At 45.1% G+C, this 25,305-nt stretch overlaps 1 protein-coding gene across 1 annotated transcript in view; it reads left to right on the top strand.

Moving 5' to 3' along the window:
* Positions 1-25,305, top strand: part of MBD9 (methyl-CPG-binding domain 9) — a 97,858-nt gene extending 72,553 nt beyond the window's left edge. Inside the window, exon 10 of the mRNA XM_086519473.1 lies at positions 24,631-25,305. Coding sequence (XP_086375599.1) covers positions 24,631-24,876 — 246 coding nt within the window. The 3' untranslated portion in view covers positions 24,877-25,305. The remainder of the gene's footprint in view (positions 1-24,630) is intronic.

Genomic DNA, 25,305 nt, shown 5'->3' with positions numbered 1-25,305 from the left:
CCAGGAGACTGTGGAGTATACAGATGCTTACACTTACCTTGGAGTGGTTTTTAGCGGACCTGCGCTCTCACTAAGGAGAGTAGCAGAGACCAGATTGACCAACATTGGGTAGATTGGAGAGGATTTGTTCGCAGGTTCAATTTCAGGAGCTTCAGACGAAGCTTTGGCTCTTTGACACTTTGGTGGCTTCTGCATTGCTCTATGGAGCTGAGATATGGGGACCTTCATTGGATCATCACGAGAGGTCGGGTCGCACTGATGGATGGGGAGCATGGAGAAACCTCTCGTCTCTATGATCTCGCGGCTCATTAGAGCCAAGGCCTCAGTACCACGTGCCATTGTCCGAGCAGAGCTAGCGGACCCCCCACTAGTGGTTGAGGCGCTCAGTAGATCAGTCTCCTTCATACACCACATGTGGGAACTTCCTAGAGACAGATATGCCCGCCTTGCACTTGAGTCCTCGACAGTTAGCCATGCAGGGAGATGCAGCATGCTGGTATGGGGAGATGATATCATGGTTTCATTGCTGCTCTTCTTGTCACCATCGAAGGACCATGGTAAGGCAGACTTTTACATCATGAAGTTAGTCAACCGCGACACTCTTTTGGGCATGCCTTGGAAGTTGGCTCGACAAGAATGATGCTACCATCCAGATTCAGAACCGTACCATCACTTTGTTGCAGAAGGACAAGCCAATCGTTCTTAAAGTTCGGCTGACCAAGACAAACTCAGAATGATTATAGTTTCGCTTTGTAATTTTGTTTGACAATATTGTTTGCAATTTGTTTGAAATAGAATTAATCTGTTTTGAACTTGTCTTAGTGCCGATGGATATTTTTTGATTCTGATTTTGATGCTGGTTTCCATGCTTTCTTTTGGATCATTCATGGCTCGAGCTTTCTTGGGAGGAGTATCCAATAGAAAATTGTGCTTAATAATGCGTGAATATCTCATGTCTCCGGCTTTTCTTGGAGGAGATTCCATGTTAGTTGTAGAACCTTTGAACCGCGCAGATTGCAGTATGGGGAGCGTTTAGTTGTACTATTGGATCCTTTGCACATTCCAGGTTGCGGTCTGGGGAGCGTCTAGTTGTACTTGGAGCCTATGCATGATGGAGGCTACGATCTAGGGATCGTTTGGTTGAAACAGGCCTCTATATCTCATGGCTCGGATTATTTTAGGCTATTTACGGGGGGAGTGATGAGGGAGAGGCCTAAACCCTAATAAATAGAAGCAAAAGAAGAAGATTTTCTAACTTACAGAGGGGCCTAAATATAAAAAGAGATTAGGATTAAAAATCCTAACCCAACCAACTTACTGAACACTAGGGGAGGGGCCTAAAGCCTTGCTTAGCAACAACCCTGCTTTTGTGGGGGAGCAGGAGAGAGAGCCCACTTGCTGTCCTATGCAATGAGAGTGAAGGAGAAGGGAAGAATGGCGTAGAAGAAGCTTGCGCAGGGAAAAAACGTGAGAGAGAGAGAGAGAGAGCTCGTTGAATTTTTGGGAAAAGCCACGCCATATCTTTTGGGCTTCACATTTGAGTATATGAGTAAGTGACTAGGGGGCCATTCACACTTGGGCCCCCTCACTTATAAGTCTTTTAACTTATAAGTTAGTAAATACAAGGCACTTAGGCCTTTATTCCCTAACAACCTCCCACCTAAAGGCAATGTACCTTGGGAGATCAAAGAATCAACTAACTATGATACATCAGCTGATCATGCACTTACTCATCCAACACCCATCATGTGACGGCAATATGCAAACCGCTCTGCTGGAAGACTCTTGGTCAAAAGATCTGCAGGATTGTCATCTGTGTGCACCTTGCAAGTGTAATGCTCTTGTCATCAAGCACACTCCTGATAAAATGATACTTCACCTCTATGTGCTTTGTCTTGGCATGAAAAACAGGATTACTTGCAAGCATAATAGCACTCTGACTATCACAGTGTAGCACAGGAACTGGTGACTTAATGCCAAGCTCTTCTACCAAACGCATGAGCCACAAAGCTTCTTTGCATGCCTCAGTGGCAGCCACATACTCAGCCTCAGTGGTAGACAAAGCAACACATTTCTGCAGTCTAGAAATCCAAGAAACTGCACCTCCTGTGAATGTAAACACATATCTAGAGGTATACTTCCTGCAATCTGGATGTCCAGCAAAATCTGCATCTGTAAAGCCATGCACAGATGTCTCACTCTTCCCAAAACAAATGCACAAGTCTTTAGTGCCTTTCAAGTATCTCAAGATACACTTCACTGCTTCCCAATGCTTTTTGCCAGGATTGCTCATGTACCTGCTTACCACTCCCACCGCAAATGCAATGTCCGGACGTGTAGCAACCATAGCATACATCAAACTGCCAACGGCTGATGCATAAGGAATCTTGGCCATTTTAGCCCGCATATCATCTGTGTTTGGGCAGTCATGTGCAGTCAGTTTTACATATGGAGACAGCGGAGTACCAAGTGCCTTTCCCCCATCCATATGAAAACGATGTAGCACCTTATTAACATAATCTCGTTGAGATAGATACAGACGCCTGTTGAGTCTATCTCGAGAGATACGCATACCCAAAATATGATTAGCATTACCAAGATCCTTCATGTCAAAGCGATTCTTTAAGCTTTGCTGTAGTGCATCCAACTCCGTGACATTGTTACCCGCAATAAGCATGTCATCAACATACAAAATCAGCAATAGAAGAGATCCATCACTTGTCGTTTTGATATACAAACAGTGATCAGAATTACTTCTTTTGTATCCTTGAGACCTCATGAATGTATCAAACTTGTGATACCATGCACGGGGAGACTGTTTCAAACCATACAAGCTCTTCAAGAGTCTACATACTTTCTTCTCTTGCCCCTTTGACACAAAACCTTCTGGCTGCATCATATAGATCATCTCAAGCAAATCGCCATGCAAAAACGCTGTTTTGACATCCATTTGCTTTAACTCCATATCTTCAGAAGCAACCAGGCCTAAAACAAGACGTAATGTGGCAAGCTTTACAACAGGAGAAAAAATCTCATCAAAATCAACACCATGCTTTTGCTTGTACCCTTTAGCAACCAAACGTGCCTTGTACTTAGAAGAAGCATCAGATGTGACCTTGGTCTTGTAAACCCATTTACATGGCAGAGCCTTGTGCCCTTTAGGCAAATCAACGAAGTCCCATGTATGGTTTTTCTCCAAAGACTGCATTTCCGAAACCATTGCTTTGAACCATTTCTTACTGTCTTCACGTTGCATAGCCTCTTTATAGCAAGACGGCTCACCACAATCAGTAAGCATGACATAGTCTAAAGACGGTTCATATCTATCGGGGGGCCTTGTCACCCGAGTAGATCTACGCACCCAATGATCCATAACAGGTGGATTTTCAGCCTGTAAACCATCAAAAACAGCAGGCTGTTCAGCCGGTTGCATCGCAACAATGGGCGGTCTAGGAGCATCAACCTGTTCCCCTACGTGTGGTGCATCAATGGCAACTTGTTGGGGCTGATTTTCAGCAGGTAATGGCTGATTTTCAGCACCATTTTCAGCATGTAAAGGCTGCTGAACATTGGGCCTTCGTGGCTGTCCATATGTAACATCTTCACGAAAAACAACCCGGCGCACTTCCTCGACCTTTGTGGGCTGTTTGTGCATGCAATTCTCATTGAAGATGACATCATTGCTGCGTATGATTTTCCGTAATGCGGGATCCCATAATCTATACCCCATTTCACCATCCTCACCATATCCTAGGAAAATGCATTTATGAGACTTTGGTTCTAGTTTGGTGCGCAGTTCACTCCGGATGTGAACATAGGCCTCACAACCAAACACTCTTAAATGTGCATATGAGGGTGGCTTGCCAGACCACACCTCCTCAGGCACCTTTCCACCCAAAGCCTTGCTAGGTGAGCGATTAATCAAGTGAATAGCTGTTTGCACAGCTTCTGCCCAAAAACCATGAGGTAATGCAGCATGTGACAGCATACTCCGAACTTTCTCTTGGATAGTCCGGTTCAACCTCTCTGCAACTCCATTCTGAGAGGGATTAAAAGGAGCCGTGAGCTCTCTTTTAATACCTTTAGTAGCACAAAAGTCAATAAATGCTTTTGATACATACTCCCCCCCATTGTCTGAGCGCAAAGACCTAAGCTTCTTGTCAGTTTGATTCTCAACAAACGCAAGAAAGTTCTTGAAAGTATCCCAAACAGCGCTTTTAGCACGTATTGGATACACCCACACCTTACGTGTAGCATCATCGATAAACGAGACAAAATATTTCTTTCCCCCTAAGGACAACTGTGGCATTTCACATACATCGGAATGCACTAAGTCTAACCTGTCAGACTTCAAAGAAATAGACCTTTTGTGCGGTGTTTGACTGTGCTTACCATAAATACAGTGCTCACAATGAGAAAAATCAGCATACCTCAAACACGGCAAATAACCACAACGAGACAGAGTTTCCATTCCTCTTTTACTCATGTGTCCCAACCGGCCATGCCACAAAGAAACACTTGGCTGCTCGGTTACGGCGACAACATGGTCACGCACACTAGATACATGCAAAGGATACAAAGTGTCCGATTTACAACCCTTGGCTACAATCCGGGCCCCTTTACAAATTTTCCACTTGCTATCACCAAAAGTGGTGTGATAGCCTGCATCATCTAGCTGCCCTGTACTAATCAAACTCTTCTTAAGTTGTGGCACATGGCGCACTTTGTGCAAAACAAAAGTCATACCATCAGCAAAGGAAAACTGGACACTGCCAATACCTGCAATGTCACATGCATAGTTATCTCCCAAATAAACAGTGCCCTGCACCTCACCTGAGTACTGTGTAAACCAATCCCTATGAGGTGTTACATGAAAGGAGGCACCTGAATCAAGAATCCAAGTATGCATGTCCACATCAGAACCCATAGCAAGGGTATGTGCATCCACAGAAGAGGCATTGAGTACATCAGTGCTGCTGTCACTGTCACAACTACTAGCAACATTGATTTCCTCAATCAACACAGTGCTCTTCTTGGCATTTCCCTTGTCCTTTGCATCAGTTTCAGCACCCTTGTTCTTCTCTTTCTTCCACTCATAGCATTCCTGTTTATAATGCCCTTTCTTTCCACAATGATGACACACAACATCTTTCCTACGAGATTTGCTGCGTGCCCTGTCCTTACTGTCAGATTTCTCCCTCTGTTGAGACCTGCCTCTCAAGTGCAATGCATTAGAAGACCCACCTGTGGTGTTCTTCCTGTTCATCTCTTCCATCAAGAGAGAACTCTCTACATCTGCATGCTTAAGTGAAGCACTTGAGTTACTGAGAGCTGTCCGGAATACATCCCAACTCTCGGGCAATGTGCATAGCAGAAAAGTAGCTTTGAACTCCTCATCAATCGTGAATTTCAGCTCTGTCAGTTGGCTGAAAATAGAGTTGAATTCATTGAGGTGCACTGACATGTGCGTGCCCTCCTTCATGCGGAGATCCATAAGCTTCTTAAGCCAATACACTTTACTGGCAGCACTCTGCTGTGCATACAACTCGTCTAAACGCTTCCACATGCCCCATGCTGTCTGCTCATTCTCTACATTGAAGAGTAAATTGTCAGACACCGAAAGCATGATCGTGGAGCGAGCCAACTCGTCCACTTCTTCCCATTCTTCAACCTCCATATCAACCGGTTTCACACCCTGTAACTTAATAGGTTTCGTCTGTTTCTTCTGCAACAACACATTATAACATTGCTTCTTCCATATAGCAAAGTTATTGACACCTTCAAGCTTGCGAATGTGCAACAAATTGCCACTTTCACTGCTAGAAGCCATTCTGAGTGATTGCAAACACTGAAACCCTGTTTTGCCGACCTAAACACGCCCAAATGTGCGCAATCGGGCAAAAAACAGCTTGCTGTTACAGAAAAACAGCGAGCAAATTTCACGCGAAATCACCCCAAAACGGCGTACATTCAGTGCCAAACCCTTACCAAAGGTTTCCACAAGGTGTATACATCATTTGCTTGCTGAAATTCCCTTTTTTAGGGCAAAAATCAGACCTGTAAACACCTGTTTTGCTGAATTTTCAGAACCTCGTTGGTGGAAACACCTGTAAGATTGACTTGTGAGACTTGCCCTAATGAAATTGCATCAAATTGACCCCGAAATTGGTCAATTTCAGCAGAAATAGGCTGTTGTTCGCCAGTTTTTGAAACCCTAATTTTGGGGAAACTGTCACCGGAGGTCGATTCTATACGGTGAGAGGATCCCTTCGCGACAGAGTTGATCGAAAACGGTTGAATATCCTTCCCGCAGCGAGCAAAAACAGAATTCTGATCTGTGTTGCGAAGATGGCTCTCTTGGAAACCCTAAAGCTCTGATACCATGTGTGGGGGAGCAGGAGAGAGAGCCCACTTGCTGTCCTATGCAATGAGAGTGAAGGAGAAGGGAGGAATGGCGCAGAAGAAGCTTGCGCAGGGAAAAAATGTGAGAGAGAGAGAGAGAGCTCGTTGAATTTTTGGGAAAAGCCACGCTATATCTTTTGGGCTTCACATTTGAGTATATGAGTAAGTGACTAGGGGGCCATTCACACTTGGGCCCCCTCACTTATAAGTCTTTTAACTTATAAGTTAGTAAATACAAGGCACTTAGGCCTTTATTCCCTAACAGCTTTAACGTGTGATGGTGTTCAGAGCTCTATCCTGAATGAAGAAATTAGGAGGAAGTCTAGTGGTGAAAGCAGTGTCTTAGCTTAGTAGAGGCAGATTCGAAAAGAGGGAGAATGAAGCTACTAAAAGCAAAAGCAAAAGTAGAAGCAAGGGCAAACAACATGTGACTTGCTATCAATGTGGACGTAAAGGGCACAAAAAGCCCGATTGCTGATACTACAAGAAAGAGCAAGAAAGAAAGAAACAGCAGGGAAAGAAAACGAAGGATGCAAGAGAGATGATGACAGTTCTTGCTCAAAAGAAGTTGCAAAAGCCAATGTTGCATCTAGTGTGTCATGGAAGAGCTTCCTGACACTCAAGAAGAGCTTGTTGTAGCCTCATGCATTAATGGAGATGTTATGGCAGCAGCAGGTGATATGCACATCACCAAAAGGGAAGTGATTGGTGCTTTACTTTCTGCTCATGATGTGCTGTTCCAATCGTGGATAGTGGATAGCGGTGGCTCTTTTCACATTACTTCCTCTTTGGAGTCGTTTTCTTCTTACATTGCTGGTTGCCTAGGCAAGGTCTACTTGGGCCTATGCATGTGAGATAGAGGTGTTGGCACCATTCATTTGTCTCTCGAAAATGGCCAAGAGCTGATTTTGCAAGATGTTAGATATGTCCCTGGTATTAAGAAAAGCTTTCTATCTGTGGGACAGCTGGATGGAGAAAGGTTATTTCACTACTTTTGGTAGTGGGTCTTGGAAAGTATACAAGGGTTCTATGCTAATTGTAAAAGGTAGCAAGAAGGGGACTTTATATTATTTGTATTGCAAAGCATTACTCGACAAGTTTTTGGCTGTAGCGGAAGCCCATTCTCAAATGGAGCTTTGGCACAAAAGACTTTGCCATATGGGCCGGAAAGGTCTTGAGGTTCTCTCCTCTTTAGGGAGATTAGATGTAAAAGGCCTTGGTCTCGACTTTTGTAACGATTGTATGTTTTTTCCCCCTTTATGGGAAAAGGAGATACACAAGGAAAGTTTTACATTCCTGCAACAGTTTGAGAACATCTATGCCATGGAGAATCGTTGATGCCCAAAAGCTGCCAGCGCGTTTCACGAAAATCCGTACAACTGCCACGTCATCATCTTTTACGCTAGTGCTTTGTGACATCTTCGCTCCATTGGACGGGGTCCCACAAGTTGGTTGGAACTCTTCTAATAAATTGTCCCCACTCGGCAAGGATCTGTAAGTTGGTGACAACTTATGCTTTTTCTACTGCTTCTAGGGTTTAGGGCCCTCGGCTGGGATCTTCAAGATGGCTCGGGTCTTCAGTGGCTTGACATGTTAGCAGTTTGTAACACTCACCAGCTTACAAATCCTCGTTGAGTGGCCCAAATTAAAATTGGATTAGGACCTAACGCTTGACAACTTGGAGAACCTTTGCGAAGGGGCCTAAAAATAAAGTAGGGACACTCTCTAACTCACTTGCGTAGGAGAAAGATGACGTGGTAGCTTGCTGTATGGACTTGGTTGACAAGTGATGATGTGGCAACGCTATACGGACAACCCTCTGGGCGCTAGCTTTTGGACCATATGCTTTCAGAACATACTTCTTTTCATGTAACTGCTTTTGGATGGCCAAGGGCCTTTAAATATGTGTTGTGGGCTCTCTCTCTGGCATTCTATTGCGTGGAGAAGCAGAGCAGAGCGACAGAGTCGTACGCTCCTAAAGCAATATAAAGAAATATCGAAAGGGGCGCCATCGATTGGGGCCATTGTAGTCTGGGAGTGGAACTCTCCCACTCCGTGTCTCGTATGGAATCTCTTTGACTTTTGGTTCAACTGTTTGAAGTGCTTAACGTCTATCTCAGTCTTTTTTTTTCCAGTTGGCACGTGGTGCTCGTCCCATTACACTCATTCTTGACAGTCTTTTCTATTTTCGTCACCATCTTCGTGTATTCCCTTCTCATAGGAAAGCCATATTGCACGATGCATATGGTCCACTCACTGGTGAGCACATGGTGCCTGTCGCGTTACACTCATTTGTGACGGTCTCTTGTATGTGTTCCCTTCTTATAGGAAAGCCATATTGCACGATGCATATGGTTCACACAGAGTGAGCACAGAAGCATGAAGATCATGTTAGAAAAGGTAGAAAGATTCCATTCAAGGAATACACACAATGTTTCGCCATTGTAGATCGTGCCAATAAGTTTTGAATGCTCATTCCTTGGCAAGACACAGTCACAACACAAGCATTAGCACGATTGTCCATCAAGCATTGATATTCCCTTTGTGGTTTGCCCAAGTCGATAGTTTCAGGTGGAAAAGTCAAGTTTAGATCACATTTTTGCAAGCACTCTATGGAAAGTACGACGCTTCGTCACATTTTTGTGCATTTCATGTGTAGTTTTTTAGGAAGCATAGTCCATTTCCAGCCATGATAGGTAAAAGATGTGTCTACGAATTTGCGGTTGCCTAATTCATGTTCAATGCACGCCATTTTCCGTGTTTTTTGGTTAACATTGTTTGAGGGAGATCCCCCGAAGGAGATTCTTGAAGAGGATGAACCCGAAGTAGCAGACATGGAGCCCGAGCAGTTTTTCCTGCATCGCTTTCGGCGTGGCTCAAAGAAGCAAGCACTACAATCAATCTTTTTTGAAGTTTGAGTATCGCAGCACCCATGCAACAGAGTGCGTTGACGAAGATTTCTTCGCAGATTCCTTGGAGTTGTTGGCAGACTACGCGAAAGCCATGCAACTCGGTACCAGTGCCTCACTTTGAAAAGGGGGGGATGTCTTGTGCAAATCTAACGTTATGTGCATGTGGACAAGCTTACTCCTATTTCTAGGGTTTAGGACAACCTAGGAAGTGTTCTGGCAGTTGCATACCCTTTGATTGCACGAGCACAACCAGCGTCTGCTAGGTGTAGGCACTAGATGAGTGCTCCTGTAGTCTAGTATTAGAAATGGCCTAGATAGTTTACGTGCATGTAAAGGACCTCTTATAAGTGATTTTAACTTACCAGCAATTACCGAATCATGGGGGCTTTTATAAGCTTTGCCCGACCCAGCATTTATTAGATATAAAGGGGTCACCACTTGGATAAGTTCAGTACCCAGCAGATGGGCAGCAGTACCCTTTGCAGAACTAGCCACTCAATACCAATGTTTTCAGTTTTCAGCCATAACCTCGCCGTACCGTCACAGATCTAGCCAGTCATTTCCAGCGTTTTCAGTTTTCAGCCATAACCTCACCGTACAATTACAGGTCCAGCCATTCCCATCAGCGTTTACAAATTCAGCCCTCAGATCAGCCAGCGTTTTTTCAGTTTTCAGCCCACCCTTGACATCAGCGATAGCAAATCAGCCATAGCCTTGTCGACGATTGCAGATTCCACGAGTTCCACTAGCGTTTTGCATTTCAGCCCTTAGCCTCGCAGATCCAAGCATCAATAGCAAGATCCCATCAGCTTATCAGCGTCTAGGACCATTGTATCAACATTTTTGTGCACTCTAAAGCAAATACCTCTCTAGCGATAGAGAGGGGTGCCCTTGGAGGGGAGATTGGGATCCCATCCGATCTCTCTATCACTCACAAAACCTTCACTCATAGTATCATACTTGTGGGGGAGCAGGAGAGAGAGCCCACTTGCTATCCTATGCAATGAGAGTGAAGGAGAAGAGGAGAGTGGCGCTGAGGATGCTCACGCAGAGAAAACGTGAGAGAGAGAGAGAGAGAGCTCGTTGGATTTGGGAAAAAACCACGCTAGTGTATTTTTGGGCTTCACATTTGAGTATATGAGTAAGTGACTAGGGGGCCATTCACACTTGGGCCCCCTCACTTATAAGTCTTTTAACTTATAAGTTAGTAAATACAAGGCACTTAGGCCTTTATTCCCTAACAACCTCCCACCTAAAGGCAATGTACCTTGGGAGATCAAAGAATCAACTAACTATGATACATCAGCTGATCATGCACTTACTCATCCAACACTCATCATCTGACGGCAATATGCAAACCGCTCTGCTGGAAGACTCTTGGTCAAAAGATCCGCAGGATTGTCATCTGTGTGCACCTTGACAAGTGTAATGCTCTTGTCATCAAGCACACTCCTGATAAAATGATACTTCACCTCTATGTGCTTTGTCTTGGCATGAAAAACAGGATTCCTTGCAAGCATAATAGCACTCTGACTATCACAGTGTAGCACAGGAACCGGTGACTTAATGCCAAGCTCTTCTACCAAACGCATGAGCCACAAAGCTTCTTTGCATGCCTCAGTGGCAGCCACATACTCAGCCTCAGTGGTAGACAAAGCAACACATTTTTGCAGTCTAGAAATCCAAGAAACTGTACCTCCTGTGAATGTAAACACATATCCAGAGGTAGACTTCCTGCAATCTGGATGTCCAGCAAAATCTGCATCTGTAAAGCCATGCACAGATGTCTCACTCTTCCCAAAACAAATGCACAAGTCTTTAGTGCCTTTCAAGTATCTCAAGATACACTTCACTGCTTCCCAATGCTTTTTGCCAGGATTGCTCATGTACCTGCTTACCACTCCCACCGCAAATGCAATGTCCGGACGTGTAGCAACCATAGCATACATCAAACTGCCAACGGCTGATGCATAAGGAATCTTGGCCATTTTAGCCCGCATATCATCTGTGTTTGGGCAGTCATGTGCAGTCAGTTTTACATATGGAGGCAGCGGAGTACCAAGTGCCTTTCCCCCATCCATATGAAAACGATGTAGCATCTTATTAAGATAATCTCGTTGAGATAGATACAGACGCCTGTGAAGTCTATCTCGAGAGATACGCATGCCCAAAATATGATTAGCATCACCAAGATCCTTCATGTCAAAGCGATTTTTTAAGCTTTGCTGTAATGCATCCAACTCCGTGACATTTTTACCCGCAATAAGCATGTCATCAACATACAAAATCAGCAATAGAAGAGATCCATCACTTGCCGTTTTGATATACAAACAGTGATCAGAATTACTTCTTTTGTATCCTTGAGACCTCATGAATGTATCAAACTTGTGATACCATGCACGGGGAGATTGTTTCAAACCATACAAGCTCTTTAAGAGTCTACATACTTTCTTCTCTTGCCCCTTTGACACAAAACCTTCTGGCTGCATCATATAGATCATCTCAAGCAAATCGCCATGCAAAAACGCTGTTTTGACATCCATTTGCTTTAACTCCATATCTTCAGAAGCAACCAGGCCTAAAACAAGGCGTAATGTGGCAAGCTTTACAACAGGAGAAAAAATCTCATCAAAATCAACACCATGCTTTTGCTTGTACCCTTTAGCAACCAAACGTGCCTTGTACTTAGAAGAAGCATCAGATGTGACCTTGGTCTTGTAAACCCATTTACATGGCAGAGCCTTGTGCCCTTTAGGCAAATCAACGAAGTCCCATGTATGGTTTTCCCTTTCAACTGTAACTCATTGAGCCTTCTTTGCCCTTTTGGCTTCGGCCTGTCGAGCCTCCTTTTGTAGTTCGACTTCAGCCTGTTGAGCCTCTTGCTGTAGCATCATCTCCTGTGTGGACTTTACCAAATCCTCCATAAAATTTGGTGCAATCCGTAGTGTAGATGGAGATTGAGGAGGATTTAATGGTCCTCTTGGTGCAAGGACATCTTCTCCAACTTCAGACTCATCACCTTCACACGAAGTATCCATTCCGCTTCAGGTGATGACTATGCACTGAGTACTGAGGTACTTGGGCTCTTGGGGTACAGATATTGGGATACTTTGGTACTTGGGGTTCTTGGTTCTTGCTTTTCCCTTACCCAATCTTAATTCCTTCCTACAGGTGCGCCCCTTGGTGGCCACGCGCTCACCCCAGGGGTGCTTTTTCCACCTCATGTTGATTGGCCCGGTACAATGTGCAAGGTCGCTCTCAATGAATGGCAAAAGGGAAACAAGGGGAGGCTGGACAAGCCCTTCTTTTATTGGGTTACCTGCCACTCTGCAAAAACACAGATTAGAGAGATTGACACGCCCACATGATCTTCGGTTACGTGCGATCTCAAACAAGTGAAAGAATTTATGGTGGTTCTTAGGTTCTTTATCTGGTGTTGTTAAATTGGCTTTATCTGACATAAAAATAATTCTAATAGAATTATGGGATATATATGTGAGAGGGTTTCTCTCTCTGGAGACATCCGAGTACAGATATTTCTAATGTGTCATTCAAAGTAATGACTTGAGCAATGTGAACGGGAATATCTGTAAGGCCACCAGGAACGGGTACTTCTCATGCATCACATCGGATGGGTGACAGGGAGCATCACGAAGAAGCATTGGACCATTCAGGAACGGACAGCTCTGATGTGTCATAGGATGGGTGACATAGAGCATCGCGAAGGAGATTGTACCATATGTTCGGTAGGAAAGGACTTGGTGATGGGTATTCCTGATGCGTCACAAGGTGGGTGACGGGTGCATCGGAAAGGGGATATCCATAGTCGAGAGGAAATTCTGAATTGTGTTGGAATTGTGCACAATGATGAGCAAGCACTTGAATGAAGATGGGTTTAGAGGAAACTTTGAGACAAAACAAGATGCTTTCTGAGAAAGCGGGTTTCTTTTCGAGAAACCAAATGCTTTTCCATAAAGAGGTCTATGTTAGCATTGCATCTGTGGGTGAGACTGCATCGAGGGATGCTTGGGTTGTGATTGTGTATGCATTGTTTAAGGTTTTATTGAGTTTTTAGCAAGTTCAGATCATTTTTAAAAGTGACCGGGCTCCCACTTGATAAGTGGGCAGCCATCTGATAAAAAAAGCAAGAAATCCCAGTGCCCCCACTCTCCCTCTTTCTGGCAGAAGCAAAAGCGATTTTCTCTCTCTTCTGTCTTAGGCGCCCCCAAACTGCCCTATTTCTGCCGGGAGGGACTCTTCTATTCCTGCCAGCTGCCATGAGCTACAAAAAGCAAACTCTTCCCCTCTCTCAGACACAAAAAAAGGCCAGCGCTAACCACAACGAGATGCTGCTGCAGATTTCAGCCGCGAAGTCGACACCGTGGGTGATGCCCTTGGCTGCCTTGAGTGTACCACATGACGCCAAGACCATGTAGGCGAGTTCCATCGTGAACAAGTGCTTATGGAAAGTGTTTCCACCGTGACAAGCTGTTGTTTTCCTCTGTTTTTCTGCCCATAAATGTCGTAGACGGGCTGATTTACGAGAATGAACCTGAGAGCTCATCTCTTCTGTGTAGGATTGGAAGAGAGGATTCTCTGTGTAGAGATCCCTTCAGGAAAGCTGCTTTTCGAGAACCGAGTTGCATTCTGAGCGTCAAGACTTTGAAGGTAATGTTTTTCATGTTATGGTCTCTGAGTTTTTGTTTGCAGGTGTACTTCCTCTTCGCAAGGGAGTAAGAACAGAGAAAGGCATCAGCCTTTGTAGGAGAAAAGCGCTCTGGGGAACTAGAGCGAGATTAGGTTTCACACTCTGAGTTTGGGAGTAGATCCACAGATCTGAGAGCAGTAAACTCTCGAGATGGGATCCGGAAGTTGAGATTTCCAAGGAAGGACGTCGCGCCCAAGAAAGCATAGTTATTCTGTAGTAAAAGGACTTTGGGAACATAGTTGGAAAAGAGTTGCAGAAATACCATGCCCTGAGTCTGGAAGGTGAGATCCAAAGGCGAGAACCTTGGTTCTCGAGGATTTGGAATAAGGAACAGAAGTTACTTGGAATAGGGTCTTGCCCTAGGAATTGGAAGCTGAGACTTTTGCGTACTATCAAGTCTTATTCTAGAACGAACGTGGTAATACGTTGGTTCAAGTGCTTGTATAGACTTCTTCCCATTAATAAAAATACTTTTACGTGGGGGGAGGCGGGGGGGGGGGGGGGGGGGGGGGGGGGGGGGGGGGGACTTCTGGTCCCCAATACTCTCTCTCTCTCTCTCTCTCTCTATCTATCTATCTATCTATCTATATATATATATATATATATTTCTCTCTATATCCAGTGGCTTCAGTATTAAGTGATAAATTTTATTTATCCCAATATATTTCATATTGTTATGCGGTCTTGTTGGCAACATACCGAACATTGCCAAAGAGCTTTGATACCAGTGGAAGTGATTTATGGTGATAACTCAAGACTAGTGCTCGATGCGTACTCAAGGTTCCTTTTACTTCATTAGATAGATGTGCAAAAGACTAGAGAGAGAAGAGTGTGAGTGGAGAGAGAGAAGACTAACAACAGATGGGGTCCCCAATCCCCCTCCAAGGGCCCCCCTCTCTATTGGTAGATACATATTTGCTTTAGATTGCACAAATGCTGATACAATGGATCTGGATGCAGATGCTGATGGGATCTTGTGGTAGGTGCTTGGATCTGTGAGGCTAGGCTGAAAATGCAAAACACTAGGGATGCTGAAGGGAATTTGCAAACTCGACGAGGCTATGGGCTGATCTGGCACGCCGATGTCGAGGATGCGTTGAAACAAAAATTGGTGGCTGAACTGTGTGGGGCTGATCTGTAGAAAAAACGTTAGGTTGGAAGGCTGATTTGCTGTCGCTTGAGGTGCTTGAGGACGGATAGCTGAAAACGCTAAGTGTTTGGAGGTGTAGAGGCTGAAATCTGCAATTGCTTGAGAAAACGCCTGGGGCTGCTGATGGGTGAAAAAACGCTAGAGGGTGCTTGTGCTGCTGGTACTTGTACTGTAGGTACTGGATGTGAGCTGAGAGGTGACCCCAAGGTCATCTAAATAGGTAAAACAAGTTGGGTTGAGCAGTATGAACTAGAGGCCCACGACTGTTAAAAGGGATGCTAATATGTCAGTAATTAACAAGTGAAAACCTATCAGTAAGAGGTGCTTCGTATGCAGTTAGCACCTTGGCTTGGTACTAATGGTTCTATATGGGAACACTCCCAGTGTGTATACCTAGTAGACATTGGCTGTGCTCATGTTGTAGCTACTTTAAAGTGCTTGCACATCCTGCCTACAAGCTCTAGAAGTTACAGATTGTCCACATGCACACAGGGTTAGATGTGCACGTGACATGACAACATTTACTTCCCAAACGTTTTTCGGGGGTAGTGGTTGGATGATGTCCTAGCTCAGATGGAGCGAGACTTATATCAGATGTTCTTGAGTAGGGACTCAGGAGAGGCATGGCGACTCTTCCATGAGCACTCCCCTCCCCTAGTGATTACTTCACCTGATGTGTGGGGCCAATATGCGACATCATTATGTACGGTTCCTGGACAAGAACCCCTTCCAGACCCTACCAAGCCTTGCCCAGCTACGAGCACTTTCTTTACACCTGAGATGGTACAAAGGGCCATCGACAGGATGAGGACCGGGAAGGCATATGATCATGACGGTCTAGTAGCGGAGCACTTTATACATGCCAGGGATATGCTGATGGAGGTTCTCGCAGTGTTGTTCAATCGTGCCATGTGTGAGGGATTACCTGAGACTTGGAGGTTGTCTAACATTGTGCCCATCTTCAAGGCGGGTGACCCTATAGAGCCTGGGAACTACCGCACTATTATGGTTGGACACACATTGGCACGGTTGTATGTATCTATTCTAGAGCAACACTTGAGTAATTGGGCAGAGGGCGAGGGGGTACGAGCAAAGGGTCAGGCCGGCTTCAGGAGGGGTTTCTCCACTCTTGATCATATTCTGACACTCAGGGCCGTCATTGAGGAGGGCAGAGCACATGGGAGACGGATCTATTGCAGCTTTGTGGATTTTTGCAAAGCATTTGACATGGTACCAAGAGCTCAATTGATGCGCATACTACAGGAGATGGGGGTGCCCATAGAGGTGATTTGGGGGATTATGGCTCTGTACAGATCAGTGATGGGACATGTACACACTCCAGAAGGGGCATCTGATTTAGTTCACTCTACTATTGGAGTAAAACAGGGCTGCCCATTGTCTCCTACTCTATTTGGTATGTATGTTGATGAGATATCTGATTACATTGAGAGAGAGGGTGACAGGGGCACCCAACTGGCAGGGACGTGGATCCCATTGTTGCTATATGCTGATGATATTGTGCTGATATCTGACTCACGAGAAGGTATGCAACGACATTTGGATGCACTACGTAGTTTTGCAGAGGATAGTGGATTGTGTGTAAACCTAGGTAAAACCAAGGTTATGGTGTTTAACACCACGCCGCAATGGGTCAGGAGATCAATACTTACTTTCAAATATGGTCAGGAGATTGTGGAGTATACAGATGCATACACTTACCTGGGGGTAGTCTTTACTGGGCCGAGATTTTCTTTGAGAAGAGCAACAGAGACTAGACTAACTAGAGCTGGTGCGGCTCTGGGAGGAATGGAGAGGATGTGTTCGCAGGTTCAGTTCCAGGAACCTAAGACAAAGTTATGGCTCTTTGATACTTTGGTCGCCTCTACTATGTTATATGGGGTGCAGGTTTGGGGACCTTCTGTAGGCCAGGATGGTTGGAGGCGTATGGAGAAGCCCCTGGTATCTATGATCTCTCGGCTAATTAGAGCCAAGGCTTCCGTACCGCATGATATCATTCGAGCGGAATTAGCTGCCCCCCTAATGGAGATTGAGGCGCTTACTAGATCACTCTCCTTTGTACACAGTCTGTGGGATACTACCAGAGACAGATATGCCAGGGTGGCTCTAGAGTCCTCCAAACAATTAGCTCTTAATGGGGATACATCATGCTGGTATGCACAAATGGCATCATGGTTTCAGACACATGGTTTCACCATGGACAGGGTACCTCCTTTTCAATACTCTCTACAAGCACCCTTGAGGTCTCTGATGCGGGTAGAGATGAATAGACTCATTCGTCAGGATCTGATCCAGCTGGACACGAGGAGGACATGGATAGAGCCGATATAGGAGTTGGGAACAAAGATGGCTTTCTACAGAGAACATCTTCTCCACCTCACGGGGGATGGGTTTGTGATTCGACCTAGCTATATGGACACGCATCTTTCTCATGGTTTGCGTTGTGCCATTGGCCAGATACGCACGTCCTCACATCAGCTTGAGATTGAGACTGGCAGATTCAGAGGGACACCAACAGATAGCAGGATATGCCGCTTATGCCATCTAGAGCCAGAGACAGGTACATTACATATGTCATTGCACAGTGTACTATGAGATACGAGGCCGTTTTCATTGTCTATTCAGAGAAGGTTTTGGGCCTCTATCTAGGGTCATGAGTTATGAGGACCAAAGATGTCTTGGGCTATATCTACTTGAGTTACACAGGCATAGAGAAACTTTACTGAGGAGAGCTAAAGAGAGACAACCCCAGAGACAGATCACAGATTTCTTTACACTAGATATTGTACACCCAGAAGAACAGACAGAGGAGCAGCCAACAGTGGAGAGGTCTGCCCGCACTACTGGCATTCTCATAGACCGAGCATTGGAACTAGGAAGATCTAGACAACCCCGATGGAGGAGGAGCTACACAGTTCCGAAGGAGGCTTCAACAAAGGATTCGAGCCATACTTTTTCGTCGTCTAGAGTACAGATGAAGATGGATCTCTATGAAGATGGATCTCCACTTCCCTCCCATATTGTATACACATTGTACTGCTTAGTTCACACATTTCACGCCTTTCACCTTTCACACTTGTCAGCTTAGTTTAGGTTTCCGCAGTATTTATATTTTGGTATCCTAGATTAATTTATTTTGTTAATCTGACTTTGTATCAGATACACCGCATTGTAACTTTTTGGTCTCATAGGTCACTTTGGCCTTTTGAAGACGTTAATATAACATTTCATTTCATTTCTCTCTCTCTCTCTCTCTCTCTCTCTCTCTCATTCTCAGATGTCCAGTCTCTTTCTACCTCAGTCATCTCTCTTCTCCACAATTGCCTTGTTCATGTATGTGGCATTGCAGGTGTACTCTAGTCTCAGAGGATCTTGTAGGAGTCGAGCCATATCAAAGACGATGTGTCCACCGGATCGGAGGCTAGTTCTCGTCTTCATTGCATCTTCCGCTACCTATTCTGACATTACGTGTGTGTAAGGGCAAATTGAGGCATAGTTGCTACAACAGCAACATAGGGATTTCTATAGGAGTGACCTCAAAATACACGTACACAACTTTGAATTGGGAAATATAGCGATGCAATTAATGAAGATATTACCACTTGGAATAAACGCGGTAAGTCGCGCACAAGGACAACTTGACGTTGGGCATGTACGTGAGAGACACATATAAGGCGGACTTCGATATGGAAATTGAATGACCCTCGGATATGTTTGAGCTAACACCAAATACAACTCCTCAAGGTACTCTCTCTCTCTCTCTCTCTCTCTCTCTCTCTCTCTCTCTCCGCTCCCCTGCTCTCTCTATCCCGGTGCCCCTGCCCCTGCTCCCTCGTTCCCGCTGCCTCTGCCCCCTTGCTCCCTCTGTCCCGCTGCCCCTGCTCCCTCTCTCTCCCGCTGCCCCTGCTCCCTCTGTCCCGCTGCCCCGGCCCCCTGCTCCCCTCTCTCTCACGCCGTGCTCCTGCTGCCCTTGCTCCTGCACGCCCCCCCCCCCCCCCCCCCCCCCCCCCCCCCCCCCGCATTGCTGCTCCCGCTGCCCCTGTCTCTGCTCCCCCGTGCTCTCCCACTAGAGACATGCCCGAAGACATGTTCTTTCTTTACTGCCGAGAGGGTAAGGAAAGCCATTGACAGGATGAAGACAAGGAGAGCACATGATCATGATGGTCTGGTAGCAGAGCACTTTATCCATGCTAGAGATATGCTTGCAGAGCTCCTGGCTATGATGTTTAATCGAGCCATGCATAAAGGCTTCCCTGAGACTTGGAGTATGGCTACGATTGTGCCTATTTTCAAGTCAGGAGATCCCATGATTCCCGGGAATTATTGCACCATCATGGTTGGTCACACATTAGCTAGGCTGTATGCATCCGTTCTTGAGCAGGAGCTGAGTAGATGGGCAGAGCGAGAGGGCATAAGAGCACCAGGGCAAGCAGGTTTCAGGAGAGGTTTCTCCACTCTTGACGAGATCCTGACACTTACAGCTATTATTGAGGAGGGTAGACACCATGGCAAGAGGATCTATTGTAGCTTTGTGGATTTCTGCAAAGCTTTTGACACAGTGCCGAGAGCCAGACTTATACGCAGACTCCATGACATGGATGTGCCTACAGAGCTGATATGGGGTATTCTGGCTCTATATAGGACAGTGATGGGGCGGGCATGCACCACTGAAGGAATGTCTGACATGGTCCACTCCACTGTTGGAGTAAAGTAGGGATGCCCCCTATCCCCGGACTCTTTTTGGGATGTATGTGGATGAGTTTTCGGACTATGTAGAGTGCCAGGGAGACAGGGAGGCTCAAGTAGCAGGGAAATGGATTTTGTTGTTACTATATGCTGATGATATTGTGCTGATTTTTGACTCTTCACAGGGGATGCAACGTCATTTGGATGCTCTGCATACATTTGTTCGTGATAGTGGATTGTCTGTCAACCTGGGGATCCTCTTTTTGAAATCACAAATGCCCAGACATTGCATGTCGGGCCGATGCCCGAGAGTTTCACCCGTAGGAGGCTAGGCAGCCACGAGATGGTTGGGCCGATCGGCACTAAAATCTGACTAGTAAAAGAATTGTTAGGCTTGGTTAAAATCATTTAGGCCCCTCATCGAGACTTCTTAAGTTGGTGGGTATTAAGAAATTAAACCAAATGGGCAAAGTGGACACTTGGCAACTAGAGAGTCATTTGCAAGATACCTCAGCAAGAGGGTCGCCCAAGATCGATTTGGGGCTGAATTGAAGCTTCATTGTGCTGTACATTGTATGTGCTTTAATGGAAAGCTTGCCTTCTCCTCTGTCTTATGTAGCACCATGATTCCGCTCTCATGCATCTCTCCCCTCCTTTGCATATATATTCGTGATGCCCAGCTCAATGGCTATCCATTTGTCATGTACAAATGTGGGGATATTATGCTTGATTGCCGAGGCAAGAGCCTCTTGCATAGGATTGAATCAGCTAATCACCGATTCAAGTAGGTACACGCAGTAACAAGACGATTAAGAGAGGTTTCTCGCAAGAAATCTCCTTTAAATCAAAGGTCAAGTAACTATAGGTGCTGGAGCTCGAGGGCTACCCACAATAGCGACCGAGACGCAAATCGGAGCCCTAAACAGAGAATTACAGTGTGCTGTAATTTTTTTTAAAGGTTTAGGGTTTGGGTCACTATTCATGCCTAAATGTCCCCGGAGCTTTGGGGAAGCTAGGGAACTGCCATACAAGTGTTTTGATGTATTTTAGTGGCCAAAAAAAGTGAATTCAGCGTGCTGTAGTTTCTTGCCAGATTTATGAAAGTGTTCTGAAGTGCGTGGAAAATCACCGTTTAATTGGGTTTTTGTCCATGGAGACTTCTACTGCTTTTATGCTGCTGAAATTGGGCTAAAGTAGGGAATCTTAGTGGTACAGCTTGTAGAAGTTTACAGGTTTTCTCAGGTGCAAGAAGATTAAAGAAATACCGAAAGGGGTGCCAACCTTTGAGGCCAACAGGGTGTCATTGTCTACTTGGGAGCACTCTAGCTACCAAGTCGTAGATTGTTTGAAGTGGTGAATTCCAGTTGCAGGTTCAATTGTAAAGTTTCTTTGTGTCCTAAGGTGCAGAGAAAGTTTGATGAATTATTTACGGGTGAATGCTAAAGTTTACCGCCCTTGAGGAAAACTACAAGCCGGTTTCATGGTTCCGTGGCCCGGACTGCATCACTTTTTCCTCAAGAAGTAAGCCTTGGTCTGTTTTGGGCGAAGAAACAAAGCACATATACTTGGAATTCCACTATGGCTCACATGATTGATGACACTAGAGAAGAGGGATCCTCTTCAAAGGATAGACATGCTATTCCCACAGAGCATAAGGTTGGCGAAAGTTCAGGGCCACCACTGTCTGTACCTTTTATTGATGTGAATGCGCCACAAACTCAAGGGATAATGATTGGGCAACTAGATGAGGATGTGTTCAGGACACAATTGATAGCTGCTCTGAATGTGTTTACTCGGTTGATGTAGACTCCCAGGTTTATGGAGTTTTTGCAAGCTCCACTAGAGTCACAGCAAGCAAGGCAACATTCTCATCTAGTTGAGTCTGTTGAGGCTCAAGGGCGGGCCCCAAATGCTACTCAGTAGGACAGGGACCATTGGCATGTTACAGAGTCACTTGAGGCTCCAAGGCAAACCTTTTTTGTCCATGAACAGGTGGCTAGGATGCCAATTTATCAAGCTATATCATTTCATCCAGCCACCTTTGAACGTCCAAATGTTGGTCTAAATGGTCCGGGAACTACCTTCCAGGCTATGCATTAGGTATTTCCACCACCTACGGTATATCTTGGGTATTTTATAGGTGGATCTGTGTTTCAAAGCATTGTTGGTTATGCGCTTGGAAATTAGTTGTACATGCTAGGAACATTGTTTGGGGGTATGCAAGGCATGATGCCTAACCCCATGTATGGTAATATCGGCATACAGTTAGGGTTTCAGAGTACTCAAGGCTAGTTTGGGGTGCCATATGGCAATTTTGGTATGGCTGGTTTTGCCAACCAGCAAGCAAATATGGCATCAGGAAGTCAAAATGCTAGTGGCCAAAGAGCAGAGATGATCCCAACCACTGTACCCATGTTGTAGACACTTCCCTATGATAATTTGACAGTGCTTGATAAGCTGAAACCATAGAAGGAAGGTGGTGCAGTTGTGAAGTTTGACACGTGCAGTGGTTTTTAAGACAAGACAAAGGCTCTTACTCTTCTCCAACTATTTGTCGCGATGGAACTGTGCGTACCTGTGGGGGTTTAGCAATTAGCTAATCTGGTTCCTATTCAGAAGGCTCTTGGCAAACATGCATAAAACCCACAAAACTATACACGGTCATTTGAGGAGATACCATGGTGTTGGTCCTTTTGTAGAAAAGTTTTCTTGTCGAGCAGAATAACACCTGCAACTAATGCCAGAGAGATTGAGGATCAAATTGGAGATATTCCTCTCTATCAACACCCAACAGTTGAAGGGGATAATATTACAGTATCTAGGAAGAAGCAAAAACAGATAAGCCTTGTCAACAATGAGGAAGAAAGTGCTTCACATCAAGCCGAGTATCTGACACAAAACATTCCACTTGTACAACCATCTATCAGAGTGGCCTCTGAGAAGGTGAAGAACATGAGGGGGGACTAGTGGTAGATGAGAATGGGAGAGCAAATCATTGCGCTACATGAGACAAGGGAAGAAGGCAAGCTTCCCATTGAAGCTTCAAACCTGAAAATCCACTTACAATACTGAAAATCAGCCTCCACACTCATATTTGGGGGCCCCTAGCGGGGAAGAGACTTCGGAAGTGTGTGTTGACCAGTAGGTAGCTCTCCTGCTGACAAGAGTCCCGTTTGCTCCATATGGTTGAATTCCTAACCCCCCTCCAACTTATGAAGTCTTGCTGTAGGGCCTAAAAGACTTTAACTTAGCCTAGCCACTTCTCTACTAGTCAGTTCTCAGTGCCAATCGGCCCAACCATCTCGTGGTTGCCTGACCTTGACTCCTGCGGGTAAAACTCTCAGCAAACGGCCGTTTCACACTAGCCATGCAATGTCCGAGCATTTGTGATTTCAAAGAGAGGGTCCCAAAAATCAGATAAAAATCAAGGGAACGAGGACAACAAATAAAGTTAGTGTTTGTCATGGTCTTGTGACAGGATCCATCTTGCAATTGTGACATGACAAGCCATACTCACGCATAAACAAGTGTAGAGAGCAGACACCAGGCTCACTTCTGAGACATAGAGCCAATATGGGTGTCTCATTATTCATACCACCAAGCCCACATCAATACGGGTGTGCAGGTAGAGGTGCCAAATGCCTAGAGTCCAAGTGTGGTGATCACACAAGATGTCTCACGAGAGCTTTGTGCTATTTATAAGATTCACCTAATATGTGGCCATGTTCACACTTGGCCGGACATAGCTCAGGTGCCCATCGTGATGTCTGGGAGGGTAACACCTTCCCCCTTATTTTTAATTGTTGTCATCAATATCCTCGGCTACGTAACCAGGGAAATGGTTCTTCAATGATCGTACGAATGCCCAAGTAGCAGTGGATTCATGTTTGACCCTTTGATCAAGAACCAATTTGGGTTAAGTGGCATGTAACGTGTGCTATCCTCCAAACTTGGGATTTCCTCAAGAGGAACGACTTGTTCATTTTGTCCCAACCGCTTCTTCAAAGGACTAATGTGGAGGGCTAATGTTGTTTCTTCTGCCAATTGACAGTACCTCTATCTCTCTCCTCGTTTTTGAAGGCCATCGTGAGACCTCACCTTGTTCCTTGAGAGGATTGTTCTAGTATGGGGAGCTCTTCTTGGGCAAAAAGCATACTTTTTAACCCTAAAATATACACACGTTATTCCTATTAAATGCAAGAATTTAGCATTCTGCAATGCATATTGGGTAGATGTACTTCGCCACTTTCCCACTATAAGAACCTTTGGCCCATGCATAAGACAGCTCTAGGACGTTGACATTTCATCAACCGGGGGTGTAAATAAGGGGAAGATGGCTCGGTTGGACTCTCCCTAAGTACGTTTCCTCATTGAAATTTTATCAAGCAGGGTTATATAAGGGGAAGTTGGCTCTGTTGGACCTACCTAGGCACGTTACCGCTAGGTTTACAGATGCCATTACCCAGATGATGTGGAATGTGCATAGAGCCTTGAGATAAGTGTATCACGATTAATGTTAGCTAGGTATGGGGTTCATCATGCTTAGCTTAGAAACAAAAGACCCAAGATAAATTGAGTAGAAGATGGTGTTCTGTTTTCAAACTTTGATGTGAATTGAAATGTAAAACCAATTTTCCACAGTGAAGGGGAATCTACCGAAAGGGGTTATTTTTTATCATGGCGCTGTTAGTCGGTTTATGTGTTCGATTAGATGGTTCAATTCAAATAAATTTATGCTTGATGTTCACTTGCAGTTGGTGCAATCGATCGTGTTGCTGGAGCAGATGGTTAAAGCAAGTTCTTTGAAAGAGTCATGGTGTAACTGGACATCCCTGTCGGCTGGATTTGGAATCAAAACTCTGTGCTCGTTGGCGCTGAGGATCTACTCTCTGGATGCGGCCATCAAGTACAAGAGATCATCTGCAGATCCGGATAGTGATGACTCGGAGAAGCCCAACAAGCTGGGCCGGAAAAAGAAGGTGTCAGCAGTGCAAGTGTGAAGGCTACCGTAAATCGTATGCTGTTTGATTTGTAACATATTGTATCTTGCGGTTTTCTGGTTGCCCGTGTGGTGATCACCGAAGGTGACAGGTTTGCTTGTGGTAGCCTAGATCTGTCAACCAGGATAAGGCAATGTGCATGCCACAAATGTAAAATGAGTAGAAGGACAGGCCTCAATTGGTTTCTCCAGCATTTAATGCAGCAGGCCTTGTTCCACAGCAATTATTATAGCAGAGCAGGCTTTCACTCCTGCTGAATTAGCAATGAAGGGCTCTTTGTTCTTCAGGAAATTTTGTAGCTGTAAGAGCTGTTTTGAGCAAAAATGGAAGTCCCATTTGCCACACAATACAGCCTCTGTATCGCCAGTAGCACCTGCTGATTAATTTTTGGTGCTGCTTCAATTTGATCAATGCTAGCATTTTTGGCAA

The sequence above is a fragment of the Adiantum capillus-veneris genome, chromosome 9 (assembly GCF_014529385.1).
Source record: "Adiantum capillus-veneris isolate H3 chromosome 9, ASM1452938v2, whole genome shotgun sequence".
Lineage (NCBI taxonomy): Eukaryota > Viridiplantae > Streptophyta > Polypodiopsida > Polypodiales > Pteridaceae > Adiantum > Adiantum capillus-veneris.
The sequence above is the reverse complement of the archived record's forward strand: the minus strand, read 5'-3'. Positions and strand labels throughout refer to the sequence as shown.